At 40.8% G+C, this 22,930-nt stretch overlaps 1 protein-coding gene across 1 annotated transcript in view; it reads right to left on the reverse strand.

The window, feature by feature from the left end:
• The window catches only part of C1R (complement C1r), a 63,735-nt gene that overhangs the window by 12,382 nt on the left and 28,423 nt on the right, over positions 1–22,930 (reverse strand). Inside the window, exons 4-7 of the mRNA XM_069243027.1 lie at positions 13,667–13,810; positions 13,391–13,587; positions 11,926–12,073; positions 10,998–11,119 (exon numbers count right to left, since the gene is read on the reverse strand). Of these exons, the coding sequence (XP_069099128.1) occupies positions 10,998–11,119; positions 11,926–12,073; positions 13,391–13,587; positions 13,667–13,810 (611 nt within the window). The remainder of the gene's footprint in view (positions 1–10,997; positions 11,120–11,925; positions 12,074–13,390; positions 13,588–13,666; positions 13,811–22,930) is intronic.

Here is a 22,930-nt window from a genome sequence, read left to right on the forward strand (position 1 = left end):
TCCATGAGAAGTAGAGGTTGTGTGGACATCCTAGTCAGCTTCACAAACATAGCCTAGGCTGTGGCAATTACAACTATGTTTCAACTTACCATCAGATCAGAAGAAAAGCACACATAAGGAATTTAAAAAAACTTTGTCCAGAGAATATTGTGGCCTTTACATGTTGGTCAACTCTTGGTATTTTTAAAAGTCTATTTGCAATGAACAAGTCCATGTGTTACCTTTTCTAATCAGTTAAAACACTGTCCATCTGATCCCTCATGGCACAACTCAGTGCCTTCACATAAAGCCTTAGAAGATGTTTTTCTTTGAAGGATATTTTTTGTATGACCGGTATGTCCATTGAGATGGGAAACTTTTTTGCACAATAGAAGTTTATTGCCAACAAGGGGTAAAGGCCAGTTATTAAGATCTGCATAGGCACCTTTGAATAGATCCCACCTTAAGTGACTCACATGAGCGCACATCAAGGGTTCCTAGGGAGGGATTTGTGGGCCTCACGTGCTCTAGGAATAGGGAAAGAATGTAAGCACTATTGACATGGATGTAAAAAATGTATCTCTGAACATCATCATTATTTTTCCAAACTATCGTACGATGTTACCAGTTCTGGAATACATAACATGTATAACATGTATATACTCAATACTGTTGTAATGGAAAGATTTCTATCTTGTTTTATGGATGGACTTCAACCACTGTGATGTTTCTGGAATGTTTCTGGAATGATATGGCTTGTTGTTTTTATATAAAAGATATTATGATAATCCATGTACACAACACATGTATATGTTTCAATCTCACAGTACCAGATAGGGTTAAAATTGCGTTTTTATTAGCGTACACATTCCCATACTGCATTTGGTGAAACACCTGCCTCACCTTCAGATACCTCCACTGTACTTCAACAATTCACTTATTTTAATTATAGGCCCTCCTGACAAGAGCTTTCAAACTTTGGGGGTTATTCTAACTTTGGAGGAGTGTTAATCTGTCCCAAAAGTGACGGTAAAGTGACGGATATACCACCAGCCGTATTACGAGTTCCATAGGATATAATGGACTCGTAATACGGCTGGTGGTAAATCCGTCACTTTTCCGTCACTTTTGGGACGGATTAACACCTCCTCCAAAGTTAGAATAACCCCCTTTGTTCCTAAAACCACTGATTGGGCGCGTAAACAGCACTCATAAAGATTAGGGGTGGGTGATGAAGTCCAATCCGCTGGAAGAGTTCGCAGAGTTTTGCCCACTCCGTGCAAAGCGCGGAGTTCACAAAAACTCACCAGAGTGGCATGGAGCAGAGCTGAGTTTTTTCTCTCAAATCACATAATAACTAAAATAAAATCTAATAAGAGACCACATCCCAGCAAGATATCTCAACACGAGCAGTCGCTAAAGGTCACAATCCCGCTCGCAGTGAAAAACCTGCTGCTCGCGTTGAGGAAGCTGCCGTTCGAGTAGAACATCTACTGAAGTGGCAAAAAGAAGCAGTGCCCTCTTGCGCTGCGCATTGTGCCGCTTGTGCTGATTTCACAACATGGGACAAACTCCCACCATTAAAAATCAGCATGAGCAGCACGACTTATAGCACTCTGCCGCTCGTGGAACTATGTGTAGTGCAGCAGTTTTTTTTCTGCACTTTGCACGTTTTGCCTAGCAGAACCCTGCAAACTCCATCCAGGCCTAATAAAGATTACATATTCCCCACATTATTTGAAGCCAGAGTCCCCACTGAGAGGACCTCTCCATTGCCTCTGTCGTGCCCACACCCACTTCCAGCCGCGTATTTGTGCATCAAGTGGTTCCAGCGTAGACATTAAAGCCCATATTTATACTTTTTTAGCGCCACATTTGCGACGTTTTTTTACTCAAAATCGGCGCAAACTTACAAAATACAATTGTATTTTGGAAGTTTGCACTGCTTTTGTGTAAAAAAATTACGCAAATGTGGCACTAAAAAAGTATGAATATGGGCCTAAGGTTGGACCCGGCAATATCAAAAGCAAACTCCTGTATCCCACAAAACTAAACTATGAGCAAAGGTAAGGCCTATAAAAGATAAGGAATATCTTGCTTTGTAACTTTGCAGCCTATATGCCTCTGGAAGTTTGCTCTGGCGGTAGCCTCCCGGTTTTCGCCTAACCAACATCGGGAGGAGCTGTACATGCTATTTAGGAAGCACACTACTCCGAGGCCATAATGCGACTGCACGAGTTCCTTATTCAACCCACCCAGTTGTTTTAAGGTAGGCGTCCGTTGAGTCATTTTCACAGCCACAGATGAACTGACAACCTGCCAAGATAAGACATTCATTGTGTTTTTTACTGATTTCTTGTCTTGTCATAGGGCTTTTTAATTTGGCGTTCCATTCTTTCATTAATTATAATGACAGGAGGACACATGCCTCTATAAGTAAGACCACACCACTTTCATATAATTTTGTATTTTGGCAATTTTATTGTCAATGCATTACGTGTGCCCCATACTGGTCTAAAGAAGCCTCGTCTCTTTTCCTAAAGGGTGGACCCTAGAAGACAAGCTAACCCTCCACACCAGGAAGATCCTATGGATGTATCACTGTAACAGGGTAAATGTAGAGAGTGTGACTAGAAGTACTCCCCCCAATATGACTTCCTACACTGTTCTTGCAACATTACATTAATCATGTCTCCCTGATTTTTATGTCCTTTGTATAGTGTCCAACTTCCTTTAAAACCATTCAGCCCTGAAGAAGACTTTCCTTAAGAATTATAGGCCCACCCAGAAGATCTTAGCACGTCGGCATACTTTGTAGTGCGGACTGAAGGCTTGAACACCTACATAAAATCAAAACTTATATGACAAGGACTGAAAGGATTTGTACCTTTCAGACATCTTGAATGTTCTAGTAATAATATGCCTCAACTGCTTAAGGCCCCCACGATACTTGGAGGATCACGCTTGTGAAGGACAATAATACACCCCATATGGACACATCTTCATAAAATACTTGCCTGTATGTTGGACACTTATGGATGTGGATGTACAGTGTACAATGTGATGTCATATGTATATTGAAGTACTGTTTATGTATTTTCATGTTTTGTCATGCTCTAGAAATACAGCCTGTAGATACATAAAAAAAATCCATGATATAATAAAAACTCTTTTGGTGTATGTTTAGATTGATGCTTTGAACAGTGGGTGAGCATGAAGAGTATGGTAGAGGGCAGCTACTGATTGAAAAAGCAATAGTTAAAGCAATGTTTTATGAAATAATAGTGATGAGAGGCGTGGTATAACTATGTGGCCTTCATAAGTAACACAAGACATTTATGGTGTAGGGAGTATTTGTTGGTGTTGATTGATTTAAGAATCCTGCACCCATTTCCCAACAGGGTCACTCCCCATTTTGATAGACATGTCTATAGTGTTTGGGCATCTTCGAGCAGCACAAAGAATCTTATACACCATGTTTCTTCTTATAGAACAGCAAAGTTTTATTTTCAGTGACAACCATTGGTCACCTGGAAAACTAGACTCTAATTGGTACCTTCTGTTGTGAAGATGTCCCAATGCACCACTCAGTCTCACCATGGTCACTGTGCCCAGATGCAATTTGAAACAAGAGTTTTTTAATCAGGTTTGCTTTCCTCTTTCACCAAAGATTTGTTTTCATAAGTCAAAGGATGTCTGTACTCCTTCACATGACCCCTGTATGCATTTGAACTTGCATCTGCAGTCGATGATGATTCTTATTTGACATCTTCACTGCATGATCAGTAACTACAATTCTGAGGAATGTATGGCGTCTTTTTGTGAACAGAATATAGAAATATGCAACCTCCAGGCTGGGAGTGAAATGTCCGTGTATGGTATGCATGTGTGTGGTATTTGTATAGTATAAAAAAGGCAGTGGGATGCTGCACAGTGTCAAAAGAAAGTAAACAGTGACAGTAGAGATAGCTGGTTAGTGGACAGTTACTGCGTTGAGTGCTATAAGAAGATGTATCTGGTTAGTGGATTGTTACAGTCTTGAGCGATAGGAGAGGTTGCTAGTTGGTTAGTGGATGTGACTGCATTATTGTGTAGTGTCTTAAACTCTTTCCTAAAGTGGAGCAGCGTTTCGGTTGGGTGGAGTTTCAGGTAGGTACTAGACATCCAGGTTTGGATGATGTGCAGGCAATGATTGAGGTACTGGATGTCAAGAGCAGAGGAGAGTTTCAAGAATGTTTGGTGTATCATTTACATATTGATGAATCCTATTTTTTGTATCTCTTAGAAGAGCCCCAAGGGGCTCCATATAGATGTTAAAGATAACATAAGGCAGTGTGGGACCCTTGGGTGCTCCAAAAGTGATAGGGATATTTTGGGACCTGGATGTGCCCATGTGATCAAAACTTGTGTTGATTATAAAGGTAAGTAGCGCACCAATGAAGGACTTTGCTGCTGAATCCCATTCAAGACTCCAGGATAAGGATGGGGGCTGAATGGTTGACTGTGTTGACGGCAGCTGAGAGGTCCAGGTATATCAGGAGGCAGAGGTCTTTATCTGTGGTTAGAAGTGCATTGTCTATGATGTGTAAGGTGGTGGTCTCTGAGCTGCAGCATGATCTGGTTAGCACTTATATGATCTTGCAGTTGAACGTAGACTGCTTACTCAAAGTTTTGTTATGAAGGGCAGGTAAGTGGTGGATCAGTGCTTGGCAAGGTCATCAGGGTCTAGTGTGAGTTTTCTTTAGGACTGGAAATATCTGGCCTGTCTTGGTGGGAGCCATCTTAACTCTGCAGTAGTACTGTCTTTAGTGGATGGAGCACCATTAAGATTTCATTTTGGATGGCATTGTTTAGAGATGTTAGCTGTGGTAAGTATGCTGTGTTTTTGGTCTTGATCCCATTTGTATTTACTGCAAGGATCTGAATGCTAGCCCCAAAAAGCTGATGGAATCTATAGGTTTTGGTGGCAAAGCTGATCTGCATTGGTCATGAAACTGCTAGTATTTAGACATCTGCAGGTTTATGAAAATCTCTCATAATGGCTGGCAAGGTTTTGTTTGAGTGAGAAAATCCATTGTTCGTTGTCCAGGTGAAACCTCCCCTTTAGAGCCTGCTTTATCTTACAACTTGATGCCAAATAACTCCTCTCTTTTCATGGTGTTTGTGAATCTATAGGCTGGACATCATGGTGAAAGTTTATGCATTAAAATACATGTTTGTATCATCAGTTGAGAGTTGAATGCCAGTTCTCTATTCTTGATGACTGCTTTTGCCTTTTCCCTCTTACCTGAACAGCATTCACCATAGCACCTGATAATACTCCACACTTACCTTTTACATGTAACCACAAGTGGGGGGAATCAGAACCTGTGCCTGTTAGTAAGGGTGTTGTTCTCTCCCTCTAGCTAAAAGCATTATTCTTTCCACTATACTTATGCATGCAACATGATCAAGGAGGCAGAGGACAGAGTGCCTTGTGGTACATAGAGCTACTAGGGAATCTGCACAGAGCAGCACAGAACAAATGCACATCTCTAGATGCTTTGTACTTTTTGTGTAACTTTGAGCCTCTAGGCTTTCCAAATTATTTAATATTTAGTTGGTATTGATTCTAATTCTTTATGTCACAAAACAGAGTGTCTCTATGTAGATTTGAAACAAACTGTCTGCCTTATAGATGAGGTTGTAGAAGGAAGGTACACTGTTTGGAAGTGATGCTTGTGGATTACTATTTTATGCTTTTCTTCATTGTTACACTCATCATCCTCATCTTGAGCATGGTGATCATTATCATCTACAGTGAATCTTTCTTCTTCCACCTCTTTATCTTCTTCTGTCATTCCTAATAATCAGAATTATAAATTATTTCAATAGAAATAAGTATGGCCCTTCTTCCCAAAACATCTGAAGATGAGCCGCATCTGACAAAAATGCATGGGTACATTCCCTGATATGGCGCCTATGCCATGTGGAGGAACCAAATTGGTTTCTCCTCTTCCGTGTGCACTTCCTGTATTATTTTTTAAATATAGGATGAGTGTTGGAACTTCAAAAATGTATAGTATTTCTTCTTATCTTGCATCCATTCATTGATTTTTTAATTTTAATCTGTATAATCTGAAGACAGCCTACATACCTAGGCTACATGGAATTAATTATGCTTCCTCACTTTTTTTTACAAATACCTGATGTGTCAACACATTTTTGTATGGGAAGGTCCAGGGCATTTAACATGTACCTTGTAACCATTGATAGGATCCAGTTTTTGCTGATTAGGAAGAGATGTATTTTCTAATGGAGGCTAAAAATATTTTTCCAATACCCTATGTTTAAATTACTAGAGTGGGAAGAGTATGACGAACACACAGGAGTTGGCAAAGAGGCTTAACAAATATCTTACAGTGCATTAAAGTTTGGTTTTTCCAAAGACATACTTTCTTTTCCACAGAACAGCTCTCCACAAAATACTGTTGATTCATATGTACTAGCATGCAGGGCTCCATGTCAATCTAGGAACTTTGCTAAGCCACTGGTTGTAAGATGATCTGATAAGAAAATAAAAGTTACTAACTTGTTGGAAACCTTCAGTACTGGAAGCTATTGAGACAGTGGTTGTTATGAAAAAATGTGCAGGTGTGGCAAAAGAACTGATTGAGGATGGAGGAGAAATTGCAGTACACATTGAGAAAGTTTTCTAAAAAAGTGGATTCAGGGGAGCGGGTGCACTGTAAATTTGAGTAACGTTGAAGAGTGCTACCCATACGTCTGGCGAACAAAAAAAATATGGAGTGTGGTGTGGTTTTTGCCAGTCATTTGCTGGGGTATTCAGAGCAGCAAGCAAAAAGGGCAAAGTTAGTGTAGTAAAAGATGAAGGAGAGTATTGAAAATCCACAAGGTGAGGTAAAAGAACAGCGTATGGCTGGAGAAGAAACCGCTGCAGTACGTACTCATAATGTTTCCCAAAATGGTGGAAAAAATAAAAAAATAAACAAAAGTGGTAAGGGTCATTAAATTCTAGTAATGATGATGAGTGTTAAATATTGCATAATTTGAGCCAGTGGTTTTTGGTGCTCGACCCAGCACTTCATTATTAACACAGGCACATATGACAGTGCACCATATGGTGGCACTGTATGTCTAGTTTAAGGATGGGCACAACAGTTGTTTATTAGTTAAATAAACTTTAAAAATGACTAATACCTGACACCAAAGTCATTCTTATACCATTGAGGGCCTGGAATAGTCTATTTTGTTACACCAGTATTGTTAGTAGTTGTCATGGTACTGTCATTGGCAGTGCTGGAAAGGCAGTGGAAGGTGTAGGCTGCAGTGGCCTCCTAACAAGGGCCCTGGCACATATTATCTTACAAATTAAGCACTGGTGTAAAAAATGATCTCATCACTGGAAAACAGAAATGTAGTGTTGAGGTGCTGTAGGCCATTTTGCCGGAATGCCTAGTGCAGTAAACAAAAATGCCTGTGCCAATGTTGTTAGTGATGAAGGCAACTTAGCAGAGACTTTGAGCAACGTGGTAGTGGTGATTTAGCAGGAAGTGGAGATGGAAGAGAGGTAAATAAAGGAGCCCCAATTGTGCTTTAACATAACTACATTTGGTTGCACATCACATCCTAAAGCCAGTTTTTTTTTTACCATTCCCTGATACTTTTCTAAATCTCCTCCCTCATTAAGCACAACTTCAGGAAGATATTTGAATAGCGCATTCTCAAAGTTCAATCCTTGATCTCTAGCTGATTATGCTACACGGATGTCAGTTTGAAAAATATGTTGCAACACTGCCCAGTCACGGGCACGCCCCTAAATAGCTTCAAAGGTCGGCTATGTGGAGGCCCTCTAGAGATTGCTGAACATTTGCTAAAGATACTTTGCTGTAACATCTTGGTCAAATTGTAAGCCTCACAAGGGTATCAGAGTGAGATTCAGGTGGCTAGTGCAGAGCAGGCAGAAAGATGGATGACCTGGTTCAGAAAATAGAATCAGTAGAGTTGTGGGTTCAGAAAAATATTGCAGCAAACCAATAAACTGTGGCCAGATTTCAGACCTCAGAGTAAACCTTAGCAGTCTTACAGAAGAAGGTAAATGAAAGTTAGGTTGTGTAATATTCCTGGGGCAACAAAGGATGGAGTCATGGGAAGGGACTGCTTCAGAGTTTAGCGGTACTATGTACTTGCCAACATCTTGGAACTTTCATGGAACCTGTGGAAAAACCATGGAGGGGATAGTTCCTACCTTTGGCGATCTCTAAATTACACCAAGTATCACATGTTTTTCTAAAAGAAATCCTAAAATCAACAAAGCACAAAGTTATACCTATTGTTCCAGAGATAGGTGAAAACCTGGATATTCTCAAATTAGCCTCAGGATATCAGCTTTGCCTGTGGTGAGGGAGGTACTCTCCTCTCAATTGTCTTCTTCCGGCTCAGTGCTTTGATGCCTACAGATTTTGTACGCTCTATAAATACCTTAAATTCAACACAGTTGATAAGCAGCTAATCAATCAACAGGATTTGTAGAGTGCACTTATCACCCATGAGGGTATCCAGGTGCTAAGGATGTTGCATGGGCCTCTTTCGAACAGCCAGGTCTTGAGGTCTCTTCTGAATTCTTGGATGGATGGAGAAGTTCTTAGATGGACAGGGAGGCTGTTCCCGGCTTCTGCTGTGATGAAGGAGAAGGCGCAGCCACAATAGGTACTGCAGCAGATGTGGGGGTATGCGGGAGGGAGAGCGAGGTGCAAGGCAGGTGTCTGGAGGGGCAGTGGAAATTCAGGTGGTGTTTAAGGCAAGCGGGTCCTTGATTGTGCAGGGCTTTGTGGGTGTATGTCAGCAGTCTGAATTTACATTGTTTGAGCCAGTGGAGGTTCCTTGGGTAGAGGGAGGTGTGGGTCTATCTTGGAGGTGCAAGATGTGTGTGGTTGCTAAGTTCTGGATGATTTGAAGTCTTTTCGTGAGGTGTGTTATGAGTCCAGCATATCGAGTATTTCTGTAATCTAGGAAGCTGGTGATGAGGGCCTGTGTGACAGTTTGTCTGGTGGCCACTGGGTGCCACTTGAAGATCTTACGGAGCATGCAAATGGTGAGGAAGCAGACAGATGAGACTGCATTGATCTGTTTCTTCATGTTGGGTTTTTTGTAGGTGATGATTCCTAGGTTTCTGGCATGGCATGGCTCATTGGGGTGGTGGGCTCCTAGGTCAGCAGGTGAGGTGGTGTTTCCGAACAGCAGGACTTCTGTTTTGTGAATGTTGTGTTTGAGGCAGTTGTCCTTCATCCAGTCATTGATGCTGTTCATGCAGATGTTGAAGTTCATCTTCGTGGTGGAGGGGTCTTTGGATGGTGAGCTGTGTGTCATCTGCATAGGAGATTGTTCTTAGTCTGAGGTTTCTGACGATGCTGTCCAAGGGGTTGATGTAGGTGGTGTTGAAGAGGGTGAGGCTGTGGAATGAACTCAGGGGGACACTGCAGGTAATGTCCTTCATCTTTGAGGTGAAGGGAGGGAGAAGGACTTTCTGAGTTCTGCCTGACAGAAAGGAGGTGATTAATTTCAGGGTGTTTCCTCTGATGCCAATCTGGTGCAGCCTCTTGAGCAGGGTGTGATGGGAGACGGTATCGAAGACCACGGAGAGGTCGAGGAGGATGAGAGCAGCTGAGTCTCTTTGGTTGAGGAGGGTTTTAATCCAGTCCGTCACGGCAATCAGTGTAGATTCAGTGCAATGGTTGGAGCGGAAACCAGATTGAGATGAGCCCAGGAGTTTGTGTGCCTCTAAGTAAGTTGTGAGCTGTTGGTTTATGCCATTTTCAATAACCTTTGCTGGAAAGGGGAGCAGGCAGATCAGACTGTAGTTTTTGAGTTCATTGGGGGTCGGTGGAGGATTTCTTGAGGGTAGGTTTGACTAGTGTGTTTCCAATATTCAGGGTATGTGGCTGAGGTGATGAAGGTGTTAAGGATGTTTGTTAGTTTGTTGCCAATGGTGCTAAAGCTGAGGTTAAACATGTAGTGAGGACATGGGTCTATATGGGATCCTGAATGGTGGAGCTCATGATGACACACAATAACGACTTGCCAAAAATGTGACTACATTATGGAAGAGTAGCTCCCTACATTTTTTCATTGCCTTTATATTCTCAATCACTAGGGTGCTGCGAGGGTGATGTTAGTGTTTGTAAAACATAATACTTCAGTAAACAACCTGGCAAAAAATGTTGGGATACCTTCCTTTGATTTGCTGCTCTCCACAAATAAAAACATTCCTAACTTTGTATCTAGTTTTGCTTGCTAGAGCTATAGTCTGTAAATACTGGCTAACTTTTGTATCTCTTTTTGGTGATGAATGTCTACTTCAGGGTAAATGATTTCACTTGTTTGAATTTAAGTTTATTAGGAGGTTGGTGCCTAGTTTACTTTTCTGATTGGATTATTGGCTACTGAAAAGCCTAAAGTTCAATTATTAAATCTTACATTGAGTTTACAAATCTAATTAGAGCTGATATATCAAGCAGAATTTCGTGGATGTTTTATTTGTTTCATTTGGGACCAGAAAGAGAGAATAATTGCCTAAAAACCTTATTAAGATATGAGGACTGACAAAATAAAACAGGAAGAAAGATAAGAGAAAAAGAAATACAAATAACTGACAGAAAGAGGGAATCGAAGGATACAGAGAAATTCATTTCGGTGGAAAAGGAAGAAAGAAGGATTATACAGAGGTATAGAAAAATAGGTAAAAGGGAATTAATAGATGGGAAAGATGAATGGAAGTGAGATAGAGGGTTGAGAGTAACAGGCAGGAGTCAATAAGTAAACCATGTAGAATCTACAAGAGGACACTGAAATGGGAGAATAGGTAAAAAAAGAGGATGCAGAGATAGAGAGCAGGGAAACAAAGATCTCTGATGCAGGTGATGAAGAAGGAAGATACAATGCAGACATAAGACAAGTAGATCAGGCAGGACTGGAGGAAGGGGTGACCGGACAGGACAGCAGTTGTGCCAATGACTCACCTCCATGAGCTTGTACCCAGTCTTACAGCTCACGATGATATAGTCCTGGTAACGGTAATCTGCAATCTGAGGCCTGATGATGCTGAACTCATCGAGTGCGACAGGCTGTGGACAGCTGACCCCTGTGGACAGGAACAAAAGAGAGCTCGATGTAGGAGCAGGCTTTCAAGTACAGGTGAAAAGGACCAGTGCTATCTATCTAGCAAACATAACACACGATAGCCTTCATTTCTGTGTTCCAGCCACCTGGAGACCTTAGTAATGAAGTTTGACACATCAGAGATTACGTTCTTGGTGGTGTGAGCACAGAGTTGTAAACCAGAAAAAAACATTGCTGCAAGTAATGGATATGTAGTTCTGGTCAGACTAGTCTATTGCATTCAATACTGGAGTGTATCTGTTGTCTTCCTTTTTCTGAAGCCTGCAGATCTCACTCAGTATTTTACCTGAGATCATACAATTTTGACAGGTGGGATGGACTACAAATATGTACCAGTGTGACTTATGATCTTGCTGTTCCACAGTCAGTAATTGATCGTCTAGTCCTCATTTCTGAATTGCATAACGTAGCACTACATCCTGTATCCAAATGGCAACTTGTTCCTAAAATTGACTTCATTCTTACCATATCTGTCTGAAATTCCTGTAATATGGACACAAACAACTGTAGACATGAGCAAGAAGATAGGCTCTTCTGTAGATTTACAAATTCTACACAACTTCTACAGTCCGTCCATAACATGAAAATGGGTTGGAGCATTCCTTGTTAGAATGAAAGTGAAAAATATCTGAAAACCTTCAAACAGCCCACTTGAGAAGGAGAAGCTTTTATATTTGAAAGCCCACTGCATGCAAGAGTAATGTTGCTTAAAAGATGTTATGAAGTAAGGTAAAAGAAACAATGTGGTGACAGAGATTGTGTACTTACTCTCTGAAGTGTAGCGAATCTTCCAGCCACGGCTGTCCCCAGAATCATCCGTTGTGAAGAAGATGTCTAAAGTGTGGGTGTTGATGTGGATGAGGCCTGGGCTCTGCCTGCCACAGTAAGTACCAATTTCCTGTTCTCCGGTCTGTATCTAAGGAACAGAAAGTAGTACATCGGGTCATTCTTCTGCAATATATGCCTAGAAGAACTGTGGGATAAGGGATTCAAATAATCTGATTAGGGCAGAGAGATGGCAATAAGAAAGCAGACCAAAGTAAACATTGTTGGTCCAATGCCTTACTTTTAAAGTTTCAAAAGCTGGCCCTCAGCAACTGATGGAAGGATGGAGGAAGCAAGATGGATTGTTGAATGGACAAACACAGTGAATGATAGGTGGTTGAACTGATGTGGGATATGATATAAAGGAAGACTCATAAATACACAGGGGCACATTGAAGATTCTTTATGATTTTAAGGATGCAAAGAGGTTGTGTAGATGGACAAAAAAAAGAACTTGGAAGGATGAACCAATGTCCTGCGTAATGGGACAAGAAAGAAAGCTTTGGTGTCAGGGTAATCTAACTGATGAGAGGGAGAAAGAAGGACGGATGGGTCAAATGCTCGACTGATGAGAAACGTAAGGGGGACTTGGATGTATGTGTGGATAACCTTTTAGAAGGAAAATATAAGGACTCGGTGATGGATGTCAGGAAAAAGGAAGATGATTTAATTTAAACCAGTAAGCCACAATAAATGTATGCAAAAAGAAATATGAGTGGGTGGAAGGACTGCTACAAGAACAAAAATAGAGTATTTAACTGAATACAGGAAAGGAAAAGTGTTGAGCCAATGTTTAGAAGGAGATGTCTTGGATAGAAGGAACAAATAAGAGATGAATGTAAAATTGAAGCAAATTAATTTAGATAAACAGAAGGAATATAGGGACTGCTTGACATAAAAATAAGAAGATTAATCCAGAAAGGAGGTAAGGATGGTCATATACGTAAGCACAGAAATCGAAAGAGGACTAAGATTTGCTGAAATATTAAATGAATGATCGATTGATAATAATGTGATATGTGTGTACGGAAATTTGAAAAGGTTAGTGGGTGATGAAAAAAGCATGGATTCACGTGTATGAACAAAGAGTGAAGCCACTGGAGATTGTACATATGAAAAATTGGGATGCTGAAAGATGCTGAATGGCAAAACAAAAAAGGGTAAACATGTGGCAATATAAATATGTTGAAGAATGTAAATGGAACCAGCAACTTGGCATGTGAGTGAATGAATGCAATTATTGAAAGGCAAGAAAAAGAGAAAAAAAACAAAGAAAGAAAAAGTGAGGTGTGGAATCAAAGTCCTGCCAGAAGATGTAATAATGAACATTCAGAAACTGGATCCTTATGTCTCGCCAGTAACGCTGTGCATGCAATGAAACCACAAGATGAAGGACTGTTGGAGGCACCTTCAGAAGGTCATATGGACAGTGCACTTGCTGGTGATCATCGATTTCAAACGTGTCGAGAAACTTTAGTGTGATAAGCAGCCCTTTCTCGAGGCGGATGCTGTAGTTGCACTGGAGGTTCGGGGGATACGGATGGGGGTACTCTGGGCTGGAGATATACCCGGACTCCTCAGTGTACAGTTCACTGCTGCAGTCAACTAGAAGACAGAGGTTAATAATTACAAGAGACCATGGAAGATCAAAAGGGCAGCTGGGGTTTATGACCAATGGCTTTACCTTGGCAGGTTCTCCGGTCACTCTGCAGCTGGAAACCTGGGCGACAGGAGCAAAAGTAGCCTCCTACATAGTTGTGACAGATGTGGCTGCAAGGTGGCTCCGCCGGGGCTTCATCGTCAATGGTCTGGGCACATTCATTAAGATCTGTGGGAGAAATAGGGTGAGATGATTAGGAGATTAGGGCACTGAAGGAGTGAATGGGAGCAGAGGAGGAATGGAATGGTCAGTCTTGGACTTGCCCCAAAACATGCATCTCAGTCATCATGAGGTTCATGTGTGAAGTAAAGCCTACAACCTAGACATACTCACTTACATTGGCAATCCTAGAAGCTTACAAAGGGTTTTTATCCATCACTTGATTACCGTCTTCTAGGATATTCATTATTGCAATGGGGGATGCCTGGATATGGTTCCCAAGCTTATTATGCCAAGGTTTCAATCAGCACATCAATGAGTCCTAATAGGTTTGCAATGGAATTTGCTGTGTGCTCGTCGAATGGTGGTTTGGCCTTCTAAGTCACATTGGGTTTGCCCTTTGGGGTTGAGTCAAAATTAGTTTGCACATGGTTGGTGCCTTCTGAAATAAAAGTCAAACCAACAAGGATAGAATGCTGCCTAGAACAATATCCAAATGTTAACCCATGTTGACTTGAGCATTTTAATTTACTACTTTTTGGTTGTCTTCAGTGGGAAGTGTAAGCCCAGAAATTGGCTCAGAAGTTGCTGTGTTGGGTGAATGCAGCTGCACCTCCCTCACAAAGCTTATTAGTGTCTGGAGCTGCGTGAGACCCTGGTGAAAGGAACATTTTATTTGCCACACTGTAATGAAAAGCAGGGTAGGGGGTAGTTTAGGCCCTCTAATGATGCAGTGAAACAAAGAGCAGCACCCGACAACTCAACCACCCATCCCTGGTCTACTGTACATCAAATATCAAAACATTGCATCTTTTATACATTAAAATACTAAGATCTCAGAGAGAGTGGAAATTAAGGTAAAACACAGGCATCATTAAACCCCTGTAGAAACAAAACAACATAAACAAAAAACAGCAGGTCTAGTGAGACACAGATTAACAACAAAGTAGGGAAAGAAAGAAACAAGGAAATCCCTGTAACTGTTCCATGAGCAACAAGCCAGCATGATTGTTAAACTGAACATAAAAGCACTCGGAGGAAAAAACATTTAATAGCTAAAGCTGATGGGTATTCTTCTTTCACATTTATCTTGTATGATCCCTTGACCCATTTGCTTTCTGATACCTAGTGCACCACTCACACATTTCAGGTGTGACAATGTGAGCATCTTCCAGACTCTCCTATTAACCAACCACAAACCACACATACAAAAAAGAACCCGATTTCAAGTGGGCCGGTAAATTTTACTCCTTGTAGAGGTCCTGTTTCTGCAGGAATCGAACCCTGAGACATACGGTAGTTACCACCCCACCACATCCTGATTAATTTTGGCTGGGGAAGCCTGCTGACATTTACTGGATAAAAAACATGAGGTAAATTTGTAGATGTACTGAATGTCCCTCATTTCGGTAAAGGGAACTCTTAATAGGAGGTATTTACTGCATTCTGTAAATATAGCACCGGCCAGGACACTACCTTTAAGTTCCAGCCTACTTGGAATCATGGCCAGAGTGTCACCAGTCACCTCCTCTAGAATTAAGGAACTTAGATCTTCTCATCTGCACCATTTGTGGGACCTTCACTAAAGCCAAATCACGCAGAAAAACTGACCCTCTCTAATACCTTTCCTGCATGTCCAGAACTCATGCATATTCAAACCTTATTCAAGCTCTAAAGCTCTAAAGGTCTGTAGTGGAATTTGGGGTGTTGAGATAAGCCCATATTACATTGAACAAAGAGATTCAACCACAAACTTCCTATGAGCAACTACTCCTGGACAAACTATGCCTCCAACCTATAAATACTCTCCACAAAACCATTCACTTAAGTCTGATCTAAGGCCACTATTGACAACGCTTCTTTGACGCGAAATGTGACATTGTTTTCAAGTGCAATGGACACTGTTGCCTGACAAATCCCCCTAGAAAACTCCTATTTGGGAAAACCGTCAATGAAAACCTTGACCATACTCTTTGTGTCTGGTTCAAGTACAAACCTCACCTGTGCACTTGTTTTTGTCAACTAGAACTGCAGTATATTTTCCTAAATTGAGAATACCTGGATTGTTGTGAAAAAAAATGACTGCAGTCCCGAATATCGAGTATGGAACATCGACATACCAGAATATTATAGTCAATATATTGAAGACTAAAATATTGAGGAGGTACAAACATTTTGGTAAGTATTGATTATTTTTAACTCCACATCAACGTACCATAAGGATATATATTGGCAAGTTGCATATATTTGGAGTTAAGTAAAGTATACTCATTCTTACCAATATACTTACTTTAATGATATTTTGGTCCTTGGTATTTTGCCTACAATATTTTAGTAAGTCAATATGTTTACTTGATATTCTGAACTGCCATGAAAAACAGCCTTATCTCACAGCCCACTCGGCAATGCTGCAATCTTCAGGAAAGATGGTTACTATTCAAATGTTCAGGACAAAATTTAACTCTTACTTTTATGTCTCAGTGTGGGCAGCCCACCAACTGAAATCAGCTTGTAAATGCCTCTAAGTCAGTGTCATGGTTGTACTGCATGATCCCAATCCACTAACATCAAGTACTACAAAAAAGAGGCGTCAATTCAGTGACACTTTAATATGTTTTTTAAAGATATTTGTCAGGGGATTTGGAATATAATCACAAAAACTGTATAAAATATATTTCACATGTCCATCCATCAACAGCCAAGTTCATGGCTCTTCCCAGCTCCTCATCTTCAATAATATCAATTATGCCACTAGTCACTCAATCTTTCCAGGCAATGAGACATTCCCCACCCTCCTCAGCCATCTCACCAGACTGCATCACACTAGGCTAACTCTATCAGTAACCTAGAAAATAAATTAGCCATGGTGTTCCTTCCTCAGAGATGTACACTCACTTGTAATGGAGCAAGAAAGCTTTGGTGGGATCTGCTTCATCAACAGGATGGTCAAGAATGCTTTAAACAAATAACATTTGGCATTTACCGTGATACTGCAGCCAAAAACTATTTAACTTATTTTCATTTTGGGGTATGGAAACATCGATGATAGGATCAATTAACCCTGGCATTAGTTTAACACATCTAGATGCAATGTGTCTCAAAAACTCATCATTCTATAGATAGAACATGCACTTCTTTATCCTTAAACTATTCCTAAACTTTTCCAACGTAAGTATTACCTTATAGACCGCTTCATTGTGCTCCCTAAGCTTCATTCACCGCCCTAAACACATGTAACGTAGCATGTAGGCATGCCAGTTGAAAGCATATTCTCAACAATGGAATGTGCCCTCCAGATACACAAGTGTACGAAGGTGGTGTGACCCTCTTTCTAACTCCACTTGATAAGGGACATGCAAAGTTGTCTTTGAAAAAACATCATGCTTCTCCCAGAGGATGGTAGACCTTAACTATTCACTATGATTCTATTGCAAGCATCACTACGTTACAGCCCTTGTTCTTGCATATAGTTTTAATAGGAGAAAGCCATTGAGAACTTCTGGTATGCTTAGTCATGACCTCTTCATGCGGGGCCTTCAAGAGACAACTCCTTCCTCCCAGTGATAGAGAATTAAAAAAGTTTAAATAGTTTCATAGGATTAGCACTATGTTTCCTCTTCTGGCATGTTTAAAGTCTCTGCTTTGGCACAGCACAACACTCTGTTCATACCAAGAAACAAAGTAGGTTCTAATCTATGCGCCCAAACAAACATCTGAATATTCTATTCTGCTTTCAATCGATACTCCTCACAATACCATTACAGAATTTTTAATAATTGCACTTTTTGTTGAGCCTGAAAATCATAAAATCTCACTGCGGTGCTCTCATCCCAACATGTTAATACCCTTGGGTGTACCATACATTTTGCAACAATCCTTGTACTTCATCTAAGAACTAACACAGTAATATTTTTACATCTTTTTCCCACTAAGAGTATCCAATGACAGGTTGCTGGAACCTGCACCTTAGCACTTTACCATTTCTTATGCATTTCTTATGAAAGTAAAAACATCCACTTATAGCTCAAAAAGACATTTTTTTTACTTTTCCCCCTAGCATACAGGTCTACACACTCCACAGCCAACCCAATTTTATTTTTCATTAGCAGAACCTGTGCCTTCTTTAACTCCTTGCAAATCCTCTAAACTTCCAACAACAGCCTTCACACCAACGTACATTTCATTGCTGCAAACTCTTGCAAAGTGTGGGTGTAGCCACACAAATGGCACCCTTTCTTAAAAGAACAGCCTTCTGTGGTGGAACTTGGAAAGAAGGCGTCACATACTTATAGCATTTTTATTTAACCCACAGCTTCTGATCTCCTACATGCGATTCACCACTTCTTTCTTTCACTTCTATTCACCACAGGCAAACATCCGGATGCATTTCCTGTCTGCGTCACCCACAGATGTTGCTGCACTTGTCTTGGCATCACTTAAGAGGTTATATGAGCTTGAATTATGTCAATACTTCCTGATATGCCAATGATATCATCCACTCAATTGTGCTTGAAGACTAGTGCTTTTTCCTGAACTTGTGTAATTAAACATCCAACTAGCAGCCGGTCCCTAGTAATATGTGGTGTGAAGTTCCCAACCTCCCACAAGGTAACTACAACCCCCAACACATATTCATCAACAGACTCATGGTTTGTTCCTCTAAACAACATGTGGCAGTGCACTGCCAGGCACTGCCATCGATTAAAATGCCCCTCTAAACTTTGTACTACTTCCAGGTTCTCAGCCAAAGCACCATCCTCCTCCTCCCCCCCCCCCACAATAGTGGGTAAGTGTTGGAACATATTCTGGGATTTACCTTGTAAATAAGCATTGACAAAGTCAATAAGTCTGGCCTTGGCAAGCTGGTGCAATGGCTAATTTATTTTTTTCCTTTGCCCTGGCATAAAGCATACTTTTAGGCAAATACGCACAGATGGCCTGACAAAAGGATGTCACTCAAAATGCAAGGGAGCCCATGGCTAAAATGGGCTGCCTTATTGCCTCAGGCTATATGTTGTGGTGGGCAGAAGCAAAACATAAATAACAGGTGAAAGGATCAACGGGTGAAGAGGACTTACCCAAAGCCTCTATCTGTATGTGTTGCTCACTATGCTTACTACCCCTACGTAGGACACTGAACACTTGTCTACATAGGAAGGGTGCTGTGCTATGTAGGGTGTGTGGTTCGGTACTGTCTTTGTAATGATCCTGTCACGTGGGCTCTCATTATCCTAATGAAGCTGCTGGATGTGGGCGGAATTGTGAGTCCAATCCCACACCATGTGACAACTGTCGGTCTAATCTGGTGCCTGGCCAATTTGCAGCATCTCACCTCTGCCCGAGAGCAGTGATTTTTTGTGCAACCGAGCACATGACAAGAATGACTTCTCAGGGAAATCATGGTGGATCAGATTGCATCCTTTTCTCTCAGTCACAAGAGTCTCACACATCCGAAGACAAACAGAGTCAGGAGATGGTTCACTAAGACTTATTGAATCAGCTGCGTCTTAGATAAAATGGCATGAAATGCAATAATAAGAATGATGAAACATGCTAAAAGCAAAATTGTGACAAGAAAAGTGATCCACAGAAAAAGTCCCACCATAGTCTCATTAAGCGCTACATATGTAGATGATTCCTACCTAAGCTATGTTAGCGCACAGCGTACTAAGCCTAAGCCACCCATCAGGATTCCCCCCTTGGAAGACATCATCCCCCCCACACCTGAGTGTGCCTGTTGTCTAGAGAGACACCATCCCCAAGTAGGGCAGGGAACCGGTAATCTTGCAAGAAGCTGTAGCAAAGTCAATCAGCATGCGGTTGTGGTCATCTGGCTTGAACCTCCCTATAACGTACTTGGGACAGGAAAATGTTTTTATAATAAAACAGGGGGTGTATTAAGAAAGTGTTACCACATCAAAATATGTGTTTCCTTGCATGTTAGAGACACGGTGTACCACTTGTATCAACAATCCTATCTTTGCTGCAGCCTTGATTAAAGCGCAGGGTGAAAGAGTATTGCGCTAAAAGACGCAATGTTTTCCTAGGCAAAAGGACAACTAGATTAAAAAAAAAAAAATCAGCACCACGAATGTGGCCGATTCTAAAATAATAAAATGAAGCAGGATAAAATGTAACTATGCTAAAGGGCACAAGCAGCAGGCCAAGTTGCTAAAATAATGTGCCCAGAGACATCACTAAAATGGCTGTGCAACAATCCTATGTGGGAATGTTTCCATGTTGGGCATGATGACCACTGAGGTGGGATTATTGCGTTATGGGACGCAGCACTTACCAGAGAGATGAATGAAGAAATGTTTGAAATAGGCATGCAGTTTATGTTTTTCATCAGGTCGGCAGCTTTGACCAGCTCTCTTGGTTATTTTATGGTATTCCTTATGATCATAGCCCAAAAGACTGGTTACTGCCCTTGGTTGTTTAACTGAGATTTTTAATTTAAAGCATTTTGCTATTTTTTTTTACTTGTTTAAGGCTACTATATTCAGAACTCAAAGCAAGAATTAAACTAGACGGTTGGTTCGGGGTAGTAGGATGCTAGAAAGGGGAACTCAACAAGGCTGGCCACTGACCCCATTGCTATTTGAAATGACGATGGAGCCGCTGGTATATAGACGAAACAAAGCATTGGACAAGTGGGACATAGTAGTGGGAAACAACACATGTAATATCTCTATTTGCAGATGATGCCTTGATATACTAAAAAGAATCAATATAATGGGCCCCTCTTCTTCTCTAAGAATTAAACAAATTAAGAGAAATATTACTAATTGGGGTAAATCTAGAATATACCTACTGGGCAAACTAAAGGCTGTAGACAAAAATGATCTACCAAAATTAGACATAAAATGGATAACAGGAAGTTTCCAATACCTGAGTATACAGTTACTAACAACATAAATACACAATATACGCTTGGTATGGGGAAAGTTGTTACTTGATTCACTTATTCTTTCGATTACTGGAAAACGTTAGCTGGGGAGGGATATCAGTGGAAAATGTTATTGTTGCCATCCTGCTTATATCTGCTGCAAAACTCAATGTCCCCGACCCATTTTAAGCTTTTCACAGAACTAGATGCACTCTTATGTACTCACTCTGGAAAAGTAAGTGTAACTGAGTTAAACTCGCCACGTGGAAACTCCCACTAGCTAGTGGACTCCGTATTGTATTTTGTAGCTCCACAATTACAAAACGCAGTAAAATTGTTTGGCAAGAGCACTAATTGTGAAAAAAGAATTGTTCGTAACCTCCCCATAGGGACCGTTGCTAAAAGCACTGTGATGATGTGACAAAATGTGTCCATTACTTACCCATCTGTGGTCTGCCGGGTCAAAATGGCCTGAGAGAAAGCGATTTAAATGGTACTGAGACAACCACCATTTGCCCCTCACATACTGCCCTGGTCTATAAAACCATTCCAAACATAACAAAAGAGATGTCAATGAGAAAGTGGCAGGAGCTAGGATGCAATATGGTGGAGACTTAACCAGAACAATCAGGGCCTCATTGCTTAAATTTAATTTTGAGACAACGCTGTAATGGTTTGCCTTTAATTATATTGCGTTGAATTGCTTTGAACATGTTGCCTAACACCTGGTTATCGATTACCACTAATTTGATGATCTGAGTTTGCAACTTTGCAAATCATTAAATTAACCTTTATGGTTTAGAACATTAACCACTGTCTCCCTTGTGGAGGCGAATCAGCTTCACGTTAATGAATTTTGAATTTATGCTCAGTTGGAACTATAGATTAATCGGAGAACGCTTTCAGAATCAGTATTTACATGGAGAAAAGTGCTCTATGATATTAGTGAGGACCCGGGGGTTATATATCAATTGACATTACTATATGACATCCAGGCTCAACACTGGGTAGCCCTTCATAATGTAGCTTGTACTTTAAGGAGCAATTATTATTCCACTTTGTATCCCAAGGTTATTACATGACGTAGTTATCTTGGAAATAGAAATCTTTTCACCTCTCTTGGTAAGTGTAAATGCTGCTGAATGTTTCAAATACTGTCTGGGAGTGAACTCTATAGCTTTGTGTCTTGTACTACAAAAAAGATTCCTCCTATGGATTTCTTAGTGTAAGGTGACATGGTGGTCGGCGATAATAACCTGGCGTGCAGAGCCTATTTTTTGTATTGCTTAAATTCAACTTGTAGATATAACAGTCTTTTTCCTTGGGAGGCTCTGGGGACAAAGCAGAGTGCCTTGAATATTGCCCTTCTTGGTATAGGTAGCCAGTTTTGTGATAGCAGTACTGGAGTCATGCGTTCTTTTGAGTGAAGGGTGGCGTGTTTCGCAGCAACATTTTGGATTAGTTGTATTTTGTGTTTGATGAAACTGAGGGTACCACATAAAAAGCTGTTGGCATAGTGAATTGTTGGCGATTACAATGTTTCAGACAGTTTTTAGCTTTTGTTGCTATACAAAGTATGGTAAAATATGTCACAGTATTTTCATTTTATTACCTGCTCTTTAACACCAAGTTGACATGTGTTATCAAGGACGGATATAAATCCATGGTTACCCTAGGTTTCTTACTTCACTTGGTGTTGTTGGAGGACCACTGAGTCCCTTGGGTGATATGGCCATAGGCGGATGTTTTGCCATGGTTCAAAGGTCCTAATCTCTGTCTTTCTGATTTTGAGATTTAGGTAGTCACTAATCATCCACACATTTACTAAGCAAAGGTATTCATTAAGCTTTGATTTGTAACGCTCTTCTGAGCCATCCACTTTTAGACTGATTTGTGTATGATCTCCATAGGTGTAGCAGGTGAGGTTGAATGATTTAATCAGGTCTGGTAAGGAGGTTAGGGGGGGTTTTAACAAAAATAGAAGGTATGATAGACTCTTGATGGATGCCACAATTGAGTGTGAGAGATCCTAATGGATGCCACAATTGAGTGTGAGAGATCCTGATGGATGCCACAATTGAGTGCGAAAGACTGATATTAAAGGGGGTAAGTATAACATGTTTATGTGTTTTGTGTCCACTAACGTATTAGGTAATGAAATTCAAAGAGTTTTCACATTTCCACGAGGACAAAGTTTTTGCACTAATGACTGGAGGTGGACAGTGTCAAATGTTGCTGAC

This window comes from Pleurodeles waltl, chromosome 7 (genome assembly GCF_031143425.1).
Source record: "Pleurodeles waltl isolate 20211129_DDA chromosome 7, aPleWal1.hap1.20221129, whole genome shotgun sequence".
NCBI classification, from domain to species: Eukaryota; Metazoa; Chordata; class Amphibia; order Caudata; family Salamandridae; genus Pleurodeles; species Pleurodeles waltl.